This window comes from Callorhinchus milii, unplaced genomic scaffold (assembly GCF_018977255.1).
Source record: "Callorhinchus milii isolate IMCB2004 unplaced genomic scaffold, IMCB_Cmil_1.0 Scaffold26, whole genome shotgun sequence".
In the NCBI taxonomy this organism is placed as follows: Eukaryota; Metazoa; Chordata; class Chondrichthyes; order Chimaeriformes; family Callorhinchidae; genus Callorhinchus; species Callorhinchus milii.
Window position 1 is genome coordinate 88,539 of NW_024704767.1, and position 18,451 is coordinate 106,989.

Here is an 18,451-nt window from a genome sequence, read left to right on the forward strand (position 1 = left end):
ATGACCTGCCTCTCGTCACGGTGACTCACTTGTTGTTGTTTTTCAGTTTGACGTGTTCGCTGGGCGCCAGGATTTCACCGTTTTTCAGCCAGGTGAGCTGGGGGATGGGCTCGCCTTCGGCCAGGCAGTTGAAGATGGCTGTGGTGCCCACGGGCCGCGAGATGGACTGAGGGAACTGGACAAACTCTGCCGGCGCTGAGGACAAACAGGAGATCAATCAGCGATCATACACAGGCTCGGGGCCCAGGGTGGCCAGTGAAAGGATTAATATCCCCGTCTCAACATGCAGCTTTTGTAGTTCAGGCTCAAGTCGGATTCAAAGTACAGGGTGTCCACAAAGTCCTGTTACCCCCAACCCCCCCACACCCCCACCCCCCATTACAAAACTGAGATATGAGATTAGGGAGGAGCTGAAAAAAGAGAAGCATTTCTCCTCGTAGGAACATAGGAACAGGAATAGGCTGTTCCTATGTTCCGCCATTCTATTACCGTCTTAAGGGGGGGTGGGGGGGGGCATATGACACTGCATTAAACAGTGAACCAGCACTCAGCGGGTTAAAGTAACTGCATTTTTTATGAGTCACACATTCCTCCTGCCCAGGTTTCATTATTCATCAGCCTTCAATAATTTATCTGGTTACGACACACAGAACTATTAATTAGACAATTCCAAGGAATTTGAAATACGAGTCTTTAGAGCTTTTTTTTATATCTACAGTCAGTGTGTAGGGGTTTCCAGCTATATATCTGTACGTAAAGCCCCCTTCACTACATGATCTCCGTTATTGAGAGCAAAGCCTCAGCATCACACCCTCAGGTCTAAGAGCTTTTCAAGTCAACGCTGTAGAATTTGGGGGCTGAGACCAAGGCATCAACACTGAGTGATTAATGTGTAGTGATTGCTGGTTCCCCAGTGGGGTTTCGCTCAATACCATCTATCTTCAGATGAATCTGAACTATTAGCTTTCTCTCACCCCCCCCACCATCCCTTCACCACCCTAACACCACCCCCTGCAAACCCTCTGACTTCCGTGCCTTTGACGTGATAGCCCTTCTCTTCTCTCCCATCCAACAAGGTATCGCCCGGCCGACACTCGCACCAATACCAGTTCAGCCGTGGCTCATTTTCATGCAGGGCAGCAGGGCTTTTACAATTAAAGTGAGCAGAGGGGTTGCGCCCGCAACACGATTTACATTCGTATAGCGCCTTTCACGTCGGGAGGACGTCTCAAAGTGCTTCACACTGCTGGCTGGGCAGCCACCCACATGATGCTGAAACCACAAGTTCCCCTGGAATACTGTTCTGCCAGAGAAAGAGAGAGAGAGACTCACTGTTTACCTTGCACCACCAGCCTCCCCTGTGCTGTCCTCCGCACGCGGGTCCCTGGCTTATTGGCCGCACACACATAGACCCCAGAGTGCTGAACCGACAGGTCAGAGATCATCAGGTTTCCCGTGCCCAGCACCTGGATCCCCTCCACCCCAATCGGCCGTCCGTCTGAGGAGGACAAAGATGTTAACACACCAGTTTGCGATTTCACCTGCGAGACTCGAGCTCTGCTCCTCCATCCTGAGAATAATAATAATAATCCTTGCATTTGATACAGCGCCTTATCATGTCTCAAAGCGTTTCACAGAATCTACTGTAAAGTGGATTAACTATGTATTTTTGCGGGCAAAACGTGGCAGCCAATTGCACACAGCAGTGTCCCAAAACAGGTGTTTTCCTCCCCAATAGCAGGGTCTAGAATGAATGGGATTTTCCATGTAATAATAAATCCCGATACTTGTACTTGACACAAAATACGCAGTCGCATACAATACACATTGCCTACAAATATGCACAGTCACTCCACTTGGCAATGTATCCTGTGAAGCAGTTTGAGACGTCCTCCTGACGTGAAATGCGCTGTATCAAATGTGGGGTTTATTATCATTGCGTCAGATAAGCTTCAAAGTGCTTCGCAGTCGGTTACTAGTAAAGTGCCGTGATTGTTGGTTGATAGGTAGGCCAACAGGCAGCACCGGCAAATTTCTCAACAACTTATTTTGTGCCTTTCATGTGGGATTGATGTCTCATCCAGAGGACAGCATCTCTGACAAAGCAGGGTTCCCCCAACACTGCACTGGGGTGTCAGCCTGGACTGTGAGCTCAAAGTCTCAACTTGGGGACTTTAATCCACAACGATCTGACTCAGAGGCGAGAGTGTTAGCGATTGAGTCAGGTAATTAAAAGGGGAATCATAGCGAGAGTCTGTCGCAGTCACATTATATCTCCGAGTACAAATCAATTCCATTTGTCAGGTAGATCGTGATCCCAGGGGCTACTCTTCCTTGTTATTATTATAGTCCTTGTTGGTGAAACAGTCATGGATAAAAATGAAAACCTTGCAGCTTACGTCTCTTTCATTTAACATGTCTAAACTTATGCTCCAGCCTGCTCCCGTGCCTCCGTGTGATACAGTATGTACCTGACACTCAGCAAGTCTACCATTTGGAAGGAATTAAGCTTCCGCCCCAGTGTAATTATGTTTAATTACCAAACCATGAATACGAAGGACAGAAACGAGCTGTGGGCAATGGTCCAGCTCTTTCAGAACAACCAGTGCTTTAACCCCTTTAAGTGTAACACGCTCTCGGCAAGTCAACAAACACTGCCAGAGGCATCATTAACTCTCCGGCTGCTGAAACAAACCTGGGGAGCAGCCGAACTAACCCCAGAATTTCACTCACTTCAATCTAAAGCGCTCCCATTACAGCCCTAACCTGGAAACCTAAAGTTCCCTTTAAACTAAGACTGGAGAATAATCAGTGTATCGCTGAGCAGACTGGTAGGTAGTAAGGGCGCAAAGCACAGTAGAAGAGCAGGCTACCTGCTTAATAATAATCCTTGCATTTGATGAAGCACCTTTCACGTTGGGAGAATGTCCCAAAGTGCTTCACAGGATTTCCTGTAAAGTGGAGTGTGTATTTACTGTTCCCCGCACCAGCACAGAATATCCAGTGTGACTCTTTTCTGTCTGATACAACAATCAATTTTCATTCACCAACATAGAATTCCCCAAAGCCCATCCACAGTCACACCAGAGGGCAGGAATCAGAAAAGATCATTTTGCCCTTGAGTTCATCAGCCTATTCCTTTTCCCCCTACTCAGTCCCGTTTCCAACACCCGTTTGCCTCTCTTCTACTCAGCGCTGTGTTCGCCTCATAACATGATAATCCTAGCATGTGATGTACAGAGCCTTTCTCTCGCGACTGCACCCCTCACGTTGAGTAGGATCTGCTCACCCAGACGACTCCACGAGACGATGGGCCTGGGATTTCCGGTCGCGACACATTCCAGGACAGCGGTCTGGTGCACCGTCAGCGTGAGATTCTCGGGACCGACCAGGATAGTTGGCTCCTTGTAAACGTTCGAGTGAGATCCTGAGCAGAAGAATTCAGAGTCAATAATAATAATATTTGCAATTAATATAGCACCTTATCATGTCTGCGAGACGTCTCAAAGTGCTTCACAGAATATACTGTAAAATGATTTGACGGTACATTTCGTGGGCGAAATGCGGCAGCCGATTGCGCACAGCAATACACAGTGATTCTCCCCAACCCTCGCCACAGTGACCATAAAGGCAATCATTTTTCACAAAACAGGGTCCCACAAACAAGTATGAGGTGACGAACTGATCTGATCATTCTGGAGGATTGATGGTCAAGACACGAATCCTCAGGGCTGAGGGTGCTACCAGCTGAGCCAGGCTGGAACCACAAACTTGTGGTCTACATCGCGCCAATTAACATGAGGATCAGCACTAACCTGAGACTGCGAGGCTGGCTTCGTCGCTGTACTTAGTGCTGGCACTGTTTGCTGCCACGCACTGGTAAACTGCGCTGTCCTCCTCTCGTACCCCTGTAATCTGCAGCACCCCCGTGGGCAGCAGAGTGAACCTGGAAGACACACCGGACTGGAGTAAACAGGGAGACTGAAAAGGCGACAAAGCTGAAATAAACAAACTGCTGGAAATCCACAGAGCGTCAATCAGCAGCTGGAAATGTCAGTGCCTTGGGACGTCCTCCATACGTGAAAGGCACTATACATTTGTTGTTGTTATATTGGTCATATGAACGCTCATATAAATAATAATCCTTGCATCTTATATTGCCTTATCATGTTGTTGGGACGTCTCAAAGCGCCTCCCAGAAGAGTGGTTGAGGCCAGGATGCTGGACTCATCTAAAAAAAAAAGCAGCTTGATGCTGGGATGGGAAGATGGGAGGGTGGGTTATCCTGGAAAGATAAAAACAAATTCACTGTATCCACCGACGGTGCCATACGCTACAGTACTCCTTTTACACCTTATTCGTACAGTAATTCGTGGTCTGAATTTAGGGATTGTGCCATTGGAGTCCTGTAGCTCAGTGGTTAGAGCACTCGCTTTGCAAGTGAGAGACCTGAGTTCAATTCCAGGCAGAGGGCGAAACCTTGGGCAAGTTTCCTTACTCCACACAGAGCCGAATAATAATCCCTCCAAAACCAAAAACAATAATAAATTGGTCATTTTCAATCTACCACTGTTTGTGGGACATTGCTGTGCGCAATTGGCTGCCGCGTTCGCCCACAAATATACAGTCAATTCACTCTACAGTGTGTTCTGTGAAGCGCTTTGGGACGTCCTCCCGACGTGAAAAGCGCTAAATCAAATGCAAGGATTATTATTATTATTATTATTATTATTGCAGTACCATTTATCTCCACCAAAGGGCGCTGCTGTGCTGTGGCTTGGTGGACCCTTAACCTCAGTGTCTCCCTTCGGAGAGCATTTTGCTATCTCGCAACTGAAGCCCTGAAGGGGTGGACACACTGTTCCCCCCCAGCAGTACCTTAACACTACTTACACAATTTTGTTTCAGTAGGGAATGGAAAAGAAATATGATCGGTCAATGTTTCTATGCCCTACCAGGAGAGCCGATAGTCTGGAAACACTCCTGCCCGTGCTACTCACTCTCTGGAAAGGCAAGAGCTACTGGTTAACGTGTGAGCAGGAGATGACCACCAATGCTCAGTGAAGTCAATGAATGGACCTTTTGCGCCGTTTGTGAGACCTTCGCAGAAGTCAGAGAGTGAGGTGGACTTCTGAAATTGACCAACTTTTCAGGCTTTGAGCAAAGAAGGTGGTTTAATGCATAATAATCCTTGCATTTGATATAGCGTCTTTCACATCAGGAAGACGTACTCAAAGCGCTTCACAGGATTTACTGTAGAGTGAAGTGAAGTGAATGCGTGTTTTGTGGGTGCACTAACTAAATAGGAATTCACTTCCGAAACTGGTAGGTGGCAGGGTGCGTGCGAGGGAGTATAATTACCTGTCGTTCCGCGCATCAATGGGTCTGCGGTTCTTCAGCCACATGATCAGAGGGTCCGGTAAACCGTGAATCTGGCATTGAAATCGAGCGATGCCTCCCTCTTCCACCACCGTTGACTGAGGCTGCACGTGGAATGGGGACAGAGCTGGAGAGAGGGAGAGAGAGAGAGAGAGGATGAATAGATGAGATGAAGGTTAAGGGAAAGTTACTACATCTGTTCTGACACATTGCACGCATCAGCAGCTCTATGCCAAATTCCACCAGAGCATCCATCACACAGCACCCACCGCCTCCAGCAAGCCCATCACTTCACCCTCTCACACAGAGGCAACGAGGAATTTAACCAGACCCTGTTGGTGCTTCCACCAGGCCCTACCGAGTTCCATCACCGTAATTAGCTCCAACCTTTGTGCGCGGGTTCACTGAGCAATCAAGAACAATCATTCCAGTGGTTAAGAGAATCGACATCGAGTGTTTGGAAAGGGTTGGGGTTCACGGAGCAGAGTTTGCTATGAATGACAGACACAACACTCCAAAGGCTTCCAGTACCACCATTCCAAACAGATACCCGGTGGGAGACAGCCTTGTTCAGATAAAAGCTCCCTTTATAAGAGCCTGCATTCCTCAGCCTTGCACAGCATAACAGACAAGCGGAGGTGGTTAAGCATTACATTGGACAGAATAATGTTTGCATTTGACATAACTAGCACCTTATCACTCCATCGAAAGGTCTCAAACTCTTCACAAAGGTCTCAAACTCTTTACTGCAGAGGGTGGTGGCTGTGTACTTTGGATTATCTTGAATGAAAATTCCGCTTGACATAATTAAAAAAGTGCCTCCAACAACAACAACTTCCATTTATATAGCGTCCCTCACGCAGGGCAGTGTCCCAGAGCGCATCCGAGTGCGTTGGTGACGTTATCTATTAGTGTTTGATTTCAGTTTTAAAAAACAGCTTAATGCTGTGATGGGAGGACAGTAGGGTGGGTATTCTGGATGGGTGAGGTCAAATGGACTTAAAGGACTTTCTTCATCCAAACCAATCCTGTGCTCTTGTAATCTTGTGAGGACATTCCATTTCCAATCCCACTGCGTGGATCCTTCATACACCACAGACTGTAGCCACGGTAAAGAGTAATTGGCCAAGGAAGTCCATTGTGAATGGTTGGAAGCTGTATTTTTAATGCAAAGGGGTGGTTGAGATTGGCTGAGGCACCATGTAACATAAACAGCCGGAAATAATATTTGTTCAGGGCGGTTCAGGGTGAATCGCTGCTGAGAAATTACTCCCAGGCATGGAATCAGGTGGAGAGACAGACTTCAAACTCATTACAGTTATTATTTTTTCCACAAGCAGTTCTGCTTATTTAGTTGGACATTAAAGATCCTACGGCTTTACTGTATTCGACAAGAAAAGGGAATTTCTCTCTCCCGGTTTCCTGATCAACAATCCCCTAAATAAAATTGGTGATTCACTTCACGGTTGTCTTTGGGACATTGCTGTGCACAAATTGGCTGCCGAATTTTAGTCACTACACTTCATAGTAATAATAATAATCCTTGCATTGATATAGCGCCTTATCACCTCATTCAGACATCTCAAAGCAATCTCAACTGAAGCGCTTTTGAGATGTTTCGATGGTGTGATAAGGCGCCATTTCAAATGCCAGGATTATTATAACCCAGCACTGACTGATCTGAACAGGGGCTAGACAAATTATTATTCATTCCGGTGCATGATGTGTTTCCATCCTTATTACCAGGGCGGCTAACCGAGCAATCCGTAAGAAAAATGGCAAAGGATCATTAACAATGACTGATTAAATTGTCACCAGCACCCACATAGTCATTTCTCATCTTCTAATGATCTCCTACTGACATCGACATTTGCATGCGAGACTAATAGCACAAAATGACAGTTAGCTCTTTGTCTTTAAAACAACATAATAGACCTCCCGACACTCCTCACAGCTATAGTCTCCGCACACATGCTTCATTCCACCACTTTAGCCCAATCAATTCATGTTAACAGGCTCTATTATAAAACACATTCTTTCAGCATCTCTCTGTCTCTCTCTCTCGAAACGCATTGCACAACCCCTTTCATTAATAACACTGCAATATATTTCACTTGCACCAATCGCTCCACCGATCTCACTGTAAAATACAAAATGGACAGTCGTTGTGTCCACTCCACAATATACGCTGTGTAAGCGCTCCGAGTCGACTCGACGTTTAAGCAGGAGGACCTGGGGACTGTTTTTTCAGCACTGCGCTTTCCTGGAAAGTGATGGCTGGCTCCGAGTTGCGGCTCGACGTGACAGAATTATATCCACAGGCTGCACGCCTCGGAGCCACGGCAGCAGCTTTCCCAGGAAAGTTGGCGGCAGCCCAAGTCAAATAACAACCATTCTCAGGATCCGTGCCAAATCCTGAGTCACATCACTTGCGTTCTATTATTCTGCTCAAACTCCCGTAAATAGCTGACCATGGGAAGCCCCCTCCTCCTCTCCCTTTCCTAACTCTCCTGCCTTTGGCAGCTTTCCAAGCTATTACTGGTTCAAAGAGTAAACTCAATGCCCCCAAACAGATCAGCTGTAACTCCGAACGTTTCACAACTTCCCTTCTCCAGGGCCAGCACACTGCATAGCTCAGCGCTCTTTTGACTGCATTATGGGGCTAAGCGTGTGCTCTGTCAGGCTAATAAACACAGTCTGAGACACAAACTGTAAACTCTGGAGCCGGGCCAACTCAGCAGCAAGCCTTCAGCTGCGGTCTGGTTTCCGCACCACAACTTCATCCCTGAAAATGTCATCGTGTACTAAATATTGACCTGCTCCATTTCCCATCGGGCGATATTAATAACAATGACAACATAATAATAATCCTTATCATAATAATAATCCTCGCATTTGATGCAGCGCTTTTCACATCTTCTCGACGTCTCAAAGCGCTTCACAGAATATGCTGTAAAGTGAATTGACCGAATATTTGTGGGCGAAACGCGGCAGCCGATTGCGCACAGCAGCGTCCCACACACAGTCGCGGATTGGAAATGACCATTTTATTATTTTGTTTTGTTTTGGAGGGATTATTGTGGATTGTGGAGTAAGGAAACCTGCCCAAGGTTTCGCCCTGTCAGGAATTGAACCCAGGTATCTCACTTGCAAGGCGAGTGCTCTAACCATTGAGCTACAAGACTTGCATTTGATACAGCGCTTTTCACGTCTTCGAGACGTCTCAAAGCGCTTCACAGGAATATACTGTAAAGTGAATGGACTGTATATTTGTGGGTGAAACCCGGCAGCCGATTGCGCACAGCAGCGTCCCACAAACAGTAGTAGATAGTAATAATAATAATAATCCTTGCATTTGATATAGCGTCTCATTAAGTCGTTGACATGTCTCAAAATGCTTCACAGACTATACTGTCAAGGGAATGGACTGTGTGTTTGGTGGGCAAAATGCGGTAGCCAATTGTGCACAGCAGTGTCCCACAAACAGTTGTTGACTGATGATAATAATGATAATGATAATAATAATGATAATAATCAACATCATCATCATCATCCCGGCATTTGGTACAGCACCTTATCACACTGTCAAAATCTCTCAAAGTGCTTCAAGGCATTCAGTGGAAAGTGTAGTGACCACATTTCAAGCGTTCCGAGACACTACCCTGTGTCAAGGGCGTTATATAAGTGCACATTGTTGTTGTGGTTGTGACATGAAAGGCGCTTTACAAATGTAATTTTGTTGTTATTGTTGACTATATTTGCAGGTGAGCATGGCAGCCAAATCAAATACACAGTCACTTCACTTTACAGTATACCCTACAAAGCGCTTTGAGATATCTCAACGAAGTGATAAGGGGCGATAGATATCAAATGCAAGGATTATTATAAATAGCCCTATAACCAAAATAAAACAGAATGTTTTCAGTGCCTATTTTAATGCTCCTAATAGGGCACAGTGTTACTCGGTAAATTAACCTTTTCTCTCCCGTTCTTTTCCTACCTGGTCAATGCACTGGGTAAAAAAAAATGTGATGATGTCGATTTTGATGCGTTGTATGATGTGACATTCGATTAGACAATGTGATGTGTGGCCCACAGAGATGATCTATAGGTTCATGAAGCACCTAAAGTATCGTGCTATTTGCCAACGCATTACAGAGTGAAAGGATATTGGCTAATCCATTGCAAAATGTGACACTCTACATTGCGCAGTGTGACACCCTATTGGTGATTCATTGCACAGTGACATATTGGCTGAGGTGACACTTGAGAATGATTGTTTTTATTCCCCACCACCCCTCCCGTGCAGATGAAACGAGATTCCTCCCCTGTCAGGGTGTCTAACGTGACGGTGTTCTCTGTCACCACAGTGTCCCAGACGCAACACACCAAGTGGATTTTATTAAGCGATAACAGGTAATCAACAGCGACAACAATAACTTGCATGTACATAGCACCCCTCGTGCAGGGTAGTGTCCCAGAGCATTTTGCTACATGCTACATTGCGCAGTGTGAAGCGCTTAATCATTATAGAGACTTGAAGATGTCCTCGTCACAATATCCCTAACCTCTGAATCTCCTTGCCTCAATCCCTCCGCTTTACCCTGTCTTTAAATACCACCTTAAGACATAACTCTTCATTTACGGTCACCTCACCTCCCACTCTCCCTTGCTCAGTGTCTAACCTGTAACCAACCACCGTGATGGGACTATGAATGTCATACACACAGGTCGAAGGCCACCTTGGGAATCGGAAGTCCAGTTGATGTCGAGTAACTGCAAAGTGAGCTTGTTATAAATCAACTTCAAAGACCCAGAGATCCACAGGCGGGTTAAACATGCCATTGAGGCGTCTCAAAGCTCTTCACAGAATATACCATAAAGTGGACTGACCGTGTATAGTGTGGGCGAACTATCAAGGATTATTATTATAATTACTGTTATAACACATTTGTCTGATGATTCCGAACACATTCGATATACGTTCTTCCATCCTATTTCAAACGGGAGCATCGAGATGGAATAAGATAATAAAATAACAATAATCCTTGATTTTGATATGGGGCCTTCGACACGTTTCAAAGCGCTTCACAGAATACACTGTAAAGTGAATTGACTCTATATTTTCAATTCACTTCACATTCACTCCGCCTTGTGGAGGGAGATACATGACTCTTGTATATGGAGGCCTGTATCTCAGTGGTTAGAGCATTCGCCTTGCAAGCGAGAGACCTGGGTTTGATTCCCGGCAGGGCGAAACCTTGGGCAAGTTTCCTTACTCCACATGCCTGATAATCCTCAAGAAAAAAAACAATTATAAAAAAATTGGACACTTCAATCCACGACTGTTTGAGGGACACTGCCGTGCGTAATTGCCTGTCACGTTTCCCCCGCAAAAATATACAGTCAATTCACTTTACAGTGTATCCTGTGAAGTGCTTTGAGACGTTCTGAAGATGTGAAAAGCGCTACATCAAATGCAAGGATTATTTAGTGTTTTTTATTTATTTTGTGGGCGAAACGACTAATCATTCTTAGAAATCCAAAAGCTTTTCCTTCTTCCTCCTTCCGTGCCTCAATCCCGTGGATAAATGCACCACGTGCAGAAACCTTAATTATCTCCGGCAAAAAAAAAAAATTCTAGTTCATGGCAAATTAAACAACCTCACGATTGCTGAAATTATCAGTTACTCTCCTGACACTGAATTAATTGGAAACAGGAGATGAACTGCTCTCTTTTGTGACCGAACACAATGGGAATGTCAGGGTGCTCGGGCTGAGGTTCACACAGGCTGTGGCTTGCCATCTGGTACCAGGTCAGGCAGCTCACCAGAGGCCCCTAAGCAACCAGCTGACTGCAGAAACACAGGGGAAATCAGGGAGATGGAATCACATCTGCACAGATGCACATACACACACATTCATTTAAATCTCTCCCTCCTGGGAGAATTCTCCTCGCTACCTGTACTGTATATACATATATATAAATATAATATATATACACATACATATATATATACACATACGTATAGGAGGGTGACTAAAGCATCCACCTCAGTAAATTAGACCTTTCCAATTAAGTAGTTGGCACGATTTAATCATTTGCTCGCAATCAAATTCACTGAAGCAGTTTTTTTTTAATAAATCTGCAGCCCAGGCTCAGGCTTATTTTAGTTTAAAGAGCACATTGATTGGTTTCTCTTCCGAAAGAGAGGTGACGCTCCCCTCAGCTGGGAAGCATTGCGCCCTCAATTGGATTGTGGTCAAACTCGAGCCAAGAGGGGTGTCAGGGTTGAGGGAAAAGAAAATGGGAACACTTTTGAGAAATGCGAAACAAAGGAAAATGTAACATGGGTTTGCTTGTGTTCCTTTTACACCCGAGCTACAAAGTCAGCCCTGGTCCTGGGCAAAGGAGAGGATTTCCCTTTCCAAAGGGATCAGGCAAGACACCAAGTCTACCGTTGATGACATTGTTCAGGGATTCAAGCCTGTAAACTGCAGCCCACTATGACAGAATACGTTCCTGTCAATTGAATGCAAAGCGACAAGGTCAGTGGGTAACAAACCCCCTTCTATAGGAGCAACCAGCATTGGCAGGAGATTGGGGTAACTGAGACTCTCGTGTAAGCCTATTGCTACTGGATACAGTAAACCTCACATAAGTTGTCTCAGTTGGGACTGCTGTGGGTTACAGAACGAATGGAAGTAAGAACAATCTGCAGATATCACAACTGTGGTCGGTCATTTTAATTTCCAAAGGGTCTAGATTTCCATCAAACCAGAACAGAACGAGGGAGTGTTCAAATTGCCCGTAAAAGTAGAAGAAGATAATTAATTATTTAGCCAAGCGTTTGAAATAACCAATTATCCAGTCACTGGAGCCATTGTAATTGAATCACCTCCAATTCCGCTTGTGGTTGATTACTGATTTCATGCCATATAATTGCCTTGTGCAAGGCTGAGTGTAACCACTCCTCACTTTGCTCTCCCTGGCTCAGGTCTTGTTGGGTAGCTGGCTCCCTGTTATACTTACAGAATAACATACAGTATATGGCAACCATCAATATTCTCTCACAGTTATTACAGGAACTCAACACAATGGAAGATATTACTTAAGGTCAACCATTCAAGCTCTGTATTTAGTGAAGCATTGATAATAGATAACATAGATAATAGTCTTCAGGCTAAGACCATGTGATATCTAAGCCTCTGATAGTTACGGAGTTCTATTTGAGTTTTTTTCTCTCTCTGTCAATCACTAATAAACATTTAGTGTTTTAAGTGCTGCGAGGCTGCCCTGCGTGAAGGGCGCCATATAAATGTAAGTTGTTTTTGTTGTAATAAACATTTAAAAACATTTTTGCTGGAGGTTCCTTTTTGGTTAAGACCTCGGGTTGTTACGCAGAATGTAACATGAACGGGCACAGAGCACTTTTGCCCCAAACGCTCTCTCCCCCTCCACCCTCCCCCCAGCTTCCAAACAGAACGCTGCACTCAAGCCTGCACTGTCCCGAGTTCACCAACATCTCTAAACCTCACTGCAGGTTTCCCCCCCACCCCCCGCCCCGGTTCAGAGTAAACGCTCTTACATTCTTGCCCTCCAGTGCACTGCCATTAAAGAGGAAAGCTAAACTTTAGATCAAAATGACACTTGTGTTAGTAGTCAGAGCTAGTCGGAGCAATCTGTAGTAACATGGGAGTTCAATGCTGCTCTTTAGGATGAAATCAGCTGTGTCTTAAGCATTTGGTTGACCCTGTGTGTAGTTGCTGCAGGGCATAGGGAACATTCCAATCATGAAAAGGTTCACACAACCAGAAACCCAAAGACTGTATACACTTAAACCGAACAATACATTTCTCCCACTGAGAACACACCAACGCTTTTCTTTACAGAAGGAGCGCACAAAGTACAGTCACAGCGGGCAACACAGGTTTCTGAAGCAAGGTAGAGATTGACGTATTGCTGTTCAGAAGCAACCAACGGTTTAAACTCTGACCCTTGCCCGTCCTGACCTCAACTGTAAAAGCCCCCGGTCGTGACGTCATTTTAATGGCAATGTTCACTCAGTAGATCGCTTTACCTGCTCTGCCTTCCAATGGGCTGAGCTCCCAGCGGTTGCTGTGTTCTTTGACGTGAAGAGGAAAGCAGGAGGTTGGTCGGTGCAAAGAATCCACCATCCACCATACTGTCTTTTTGTTACCAGTCTGTTCAATGGGTACGGTTACATACAGTTAAAGGGCACACACCCCATTCCATACACACACACACACACACATACACACCCCACTCCGCACATACGCACGCTCACGTACACCGCCCACTCCACACACACACTTGCTTTCTATTTCAATATGAATACGGCAACCACAAGAGTTCGTAAATGTGATTACTCTTTCCAAATGTAATGCAGAAAATTGACTGTACGGGGCCGTAGACTGCAACAAAGCCAATCTGTCCTGGCCAACAATCCCCTGGATAAGTTGACCATTCACCTCATGGCTTTTGGAGAGGCATTGCTGTGTGCAAATTCACCTACAAAAAACAGTCACTATACTTTACAGCAATTACCTGTGACGCACTGTGAGACATTTCGACTTTATACGACTTGCATTCATGTAGTGCCCTTCACGCGGGGCAGTGTCTCGGAGTGCTTAACAGTGCCGGAGGCTGATGCTGAGTCGGGGTGGGGGGGGGGTGGGGGGGAGGAGGGGAGAGAAGAGGAAGGTCGAAGAGGAAGGTCTTCCGGCGTGATCTACAAGAGGGGAAGGAGGGGGCAAAGCAGAGGAATTGGGGGAGAAACAGTCACTACGCTTGATGGTAACTAGTGACCAAGCACGTGAACATGTTTCAATGTGAGAAGCCAACATGAAAATGCGAGTTCTTCCTTTGTTTCCCTTCACACAGCAGTGTGATGGCAGAATGAAGGCACAGCGACTGGGTCCTATGGTGAGTAATAGACTGAAAGCTACATGACTTGGACACGCTCTGTTCTGTGTGACATGCTCCTCCATTGATCACGGCAAGCTCTCCGTGAGCCAAAGGCTGTGAAGCGAGGGAACAAAAACCCGGGGCCAGTGCAGATAGACATGATTGATCTCTGACTTGAGTGGAAGCCCACCCCTTGACTGAGACCGTGGCCACCACCTGGACAATCTCCCCTCATCTGGGCCCCTTCACATGACCTTAAAGGTCTTCCTGCTATTCAAAGTCAAACCAAAGAAATCAACGGCTCAGGGATTATGCAGACAAAAAAAACTCCACCTTTAATAAATTGCAGGTTATATTACTTTTTTTTAATATAAAAACAAACGTCTCGTGCGTTATCCAACAAGCTTTCGTTTGAATGGGTTTCGGAATTTGTTAACTTTTCCCACATAAAGCAACATACAGCAAGGACCAGCGGTGGGATTTAATCACTCCTTTCAGTGCTCGAGACAGCATTCAGCAACTGAACGGAAGCATTTCTGAATGGGGAGGGAAAAAGGCCGAGAGGTGACAGAGGTGGTTCAAAATCATCAGGGGTTTCGATACATTTAAATAGGCAGAAAGTGTTTCCGCCGGTCGCTGGTTTATTTATTCTTAAATTCGTAACTGGAGAGCACGGATTTAAAGAATAAATAAATGAACCCTTGCATTGGATACGGAGCCAATAATCCGTCAAAACATCTCGAAGCAATTCCCAGTAATTACTGTTAAGTGTAGTGACTGTGTATTTGAAAGTGAACACACCAGCACGTGACTTTGAGGGGTTCTCCTGACGTGAAAGGGGCTATATCGAATGCAAGGATTATTATTATTATTACTATGTAGGCATCGAGATTCTTCTTAAATACACTGATGCTTTCTGCTGCATCAAATGCAAGGATTGTTAGCGGTAGTTATCTAATGGGAAATGCCACTCTCAGCAGGAAGCACTTAAGGAGATGGGGAGAGGGTAGAAAAATCTCAAATTCCCAAAATAGGGTTACATAGAGTTAAACAGCAAGAAAACAGTCTATTTGGTCCAACTAGTCCGTGCACCCTTCCTGTTCCCCCTACTGTACCACTCTATTCCCTTCTCCTCACGTACGCATCAAGTTTTCTCCAGAAATAAAACATTGGAATCCAAATGCCCGGAAGGGTAGAGGCAGAGAAGACAGAAGAGTCAGACTGTCATGAATAAGTCTCTGCACCTATCACACTGTCAGAGCGACGCCGTGTGTGACGAAACAGAAAGGTGCTGTCAAAGTTAGTGGCTGGAGAAACGTGCCTGTTAAACACTTAGCCTTAGCCTGAAATCATTAATTTCTTACCCCCCCCACCCTTCCTCCTTCCTCCATCCTTTCTCCCAAATCCACAGGCAGCAAACATGCTTTATCTGATAAATATTTAGCACAATGCTAGGAGGAAAGGCTATTCAACGAAATCACAAATGGCTTGGGCGACACGTCAGAAGGCTTTGGGCTGAACCTCATTGTGTCCGAGGCTTGTTTTTTATCCGCTGTGGAGTGACAATGAGCAGCCCTCTGAAGTCCAGGTCAGCGCCATGGTTACAGAATCATGCCTCTTTAGTTAAGCAGAGGTCTAAGCCCCTTCCCCCAGGCTAGGGGAGAATCTCTGTAAGGAAAGGTCACGGCTTGCTGCCCTGGTGCTGTGATGGAGGTCACTGCTTTCCGTCCCGCCCCCACCCACCCCTTAGCCTCTTAGCTCCCATGATCTTTAGAAAGAAATGTGCGATAAAGAGGGGCCCCCGGGGGCTCTCGGGCCCAGCAGAGCATTGAACTTGTTAATGAGAAACAGAGAAGGTATGAAAGGGAAGGATTATCCCACAGCTATTCCACAAACTTCTTTATTTTAAATTCTTTCAAAAAACGTGGACTGTGCCCAGGAGTGTTTGCGAGGTTGCATCTGACTGTGGGATTAGCGAGCGAGGCTAGCTAGCGATGCACGGCTGTTCCTGTGCTGGCAGCAATGCATGGCTGGTGCTGCACTGGCAGCAATGCTTGGCTTTACTGCGTTGATAGCAATAAGAAAATAAGCGTTGTTTCTTGGCCAAAGAAGATCAAGATCCATCCAATTCGGCTTTCACCATTCTGGCAGTCGCATTCGCATGTCAAGTCCCAAACTATATATAGCCATTGCATGTCTTTACTGTATTGATAGACTGTGTACTAGGCTATGAATGGGGTCCCCAAGCCTTGGCTCTTGACAATTTGCGCCTAATACTTTCCAGAATTAGGTAAGCAGGAGGCGTCCCTCCAGGGAAAGAGTGCGCATTTCACTCCAACAATCTATCTCTGGAATTTCCATGTGGGATACATGGAACTCTCAGCTCGGTTTGGATGCTCTTAAGCAACGGTGCTGAGGCTTCTGCATGTGTCAGACACCCGGCTGACCAAAAAAACAAAGTGTTTAAGCTTCATGACCTCCAAGCAGAGATAACATACGACAGATAGAACAAACCAGTGCTACTAGGAGAGTGGCCTGGCATAATCTCCAGCCATTTGCTTAACTGATAACTGAAGCCCTTTTCGCTGTCCCCCCACCCCACACCCCACCACCGTCCTTCCTTCCCTCCCTCCGCAGGACAGGCAAATCCCACCGCGGGAGAGGAGAGCCTGGCATTCCTCCCTTGATCCTTACAAAACCCCAACCTGACATGGCTGCACCAAGCCGGCCGACAGCAGGATTTATTCTGTCCTACCCTCTGGCGACCTTTTGCCCTCCATTATTCAGGAATTCCCCGGAGGAGCCCTGAAAACAGAACAGGAATTTCGAACCTCTTTTTATTCATCCGTTTGTGCGAGTTCAGGGTGGTCCGAAACCAAGCCAGACAGACGGCCACAGACCCATTCCACTCCGTCCACACACTTTACTTCTCTTCTCTCACCCAATCCCTCCCTCCTTCTCCCTCCCTCCCTCCCTCTCTCCTTGGCAGCATTAAGTTTCAAACAAATGCTTCACATTCTTCGTTAGGTTCAAGCCGTCCACCGTCAAATGAAGTCATTTTGGGTGGGGGGGGGGAAACACATTTGTTTTATTGATTTAGAATCGTTGCCCTCTCAAAGCCTCCCCTCCCCGGATGTTCCGTGCTGTGCTGCCTTCCTGGAGCCAGGAGGACAGGACAGGGACAGAGACAGAGTGGGGGTCAGACAGGCCCCAGGTCTCAATGTTGCAATCAATGTCAGTGCGCGGCTCTGTAACAGCGCAGAATCATAATGATAATAATAAAAAATAAGCAATAATCCCTGCCGTTAACACTGCTTCTCGGGAATTTGAGCTGTCCCAAAACCATTTACACCAAATTGCTGTTGAGTGTGATGATCACATATTTGCAGGCAAACACAGCATCCATTTTGCTGACAGCAAGGGTCCTAAGTGAACCCACAAATCGAATGACCAGTTGTCGGCCAGGGCACCATGAGAAACACCCTTCTCATTTTGAATATTGTCCTAGGATCCTTGGCCTCCATCTCTACAGGCAATGAGACCTCGGGTTAACTTCTCATCCGAGACACAAGATGCAGATCTGGAAGAGATGGTCCTTGTTCTCTTCCCCCTCAGACACACGGGTCTTGACTGGAATGGTAGCTTGCAGCCAAGACTCCTACATCCAAAGGGACCTTGGTTCAACATCTGAGCCCCCTCCACCCCTTGCACCAGATGTGTATGTTGTGTATGTTGTCCTTCCAATGAGATGTTAAACTAAGCTTTTGTTTGCCTGTTGACCAGGTTGGGGGAGGGCACCATTCAGCAACAGAGTGTCCTGCCCAACAATCCCCCAGTTGAATTGGTCATTCAACTCATGGCTGGTTACGAGGACTTTCCTGTGTGCAAACTGGGTGCCTCATAACAAACACGAGTTAAAAATAAACAGTTACTAGGCCTGATAGTAATTACTGAGATATTTCAGTGTGATAATAACCGTAAACAAAACGTAAGGTCTTCCTTTCTTCTCTGCTGTGTTATGAGTGTAAATAGACCTGAAACCGGGTTGCTGATATGGATGAGTTTCACCTCAGGACTTGAAACGAGTCGTAGCTGGCAGCCTCAGCCTCCACGGCTGCACACTCAACCTCTCTAAACCAGTCA

At 46.0% G+C, this 18,451-nt stretch overlaps 1 protein-coding gene across 1 annotated transcript in view; it reads right to left on the reverse strand.

The window, feature by feature from the left end:
- Positions 1 to 18,451, reverse strand: part of LOC103189325 (immunoglobulin superfamily, DCC subclass, member 3) — a 49,963-nt gene that overhangs the window by 12,055 nt on the left and 19,457 nt on the right. Inside the window, 5 exon segments of the mRNA XM_042344114.1 lie at positions 30 to 195; positions 1,340 to 1,498; positions 3,290 to 3,427; positions 3,816 to 3,946; positions 5,362 to 5,506. Coding sequence (XP_042200048.1) covers positions 30 to 195; positions 1,340 to 1,498; positions 3,290 to 3,427; positions 3,816 to 3,946; positions 5,362 to 5,506 — 739 coding nt within the window.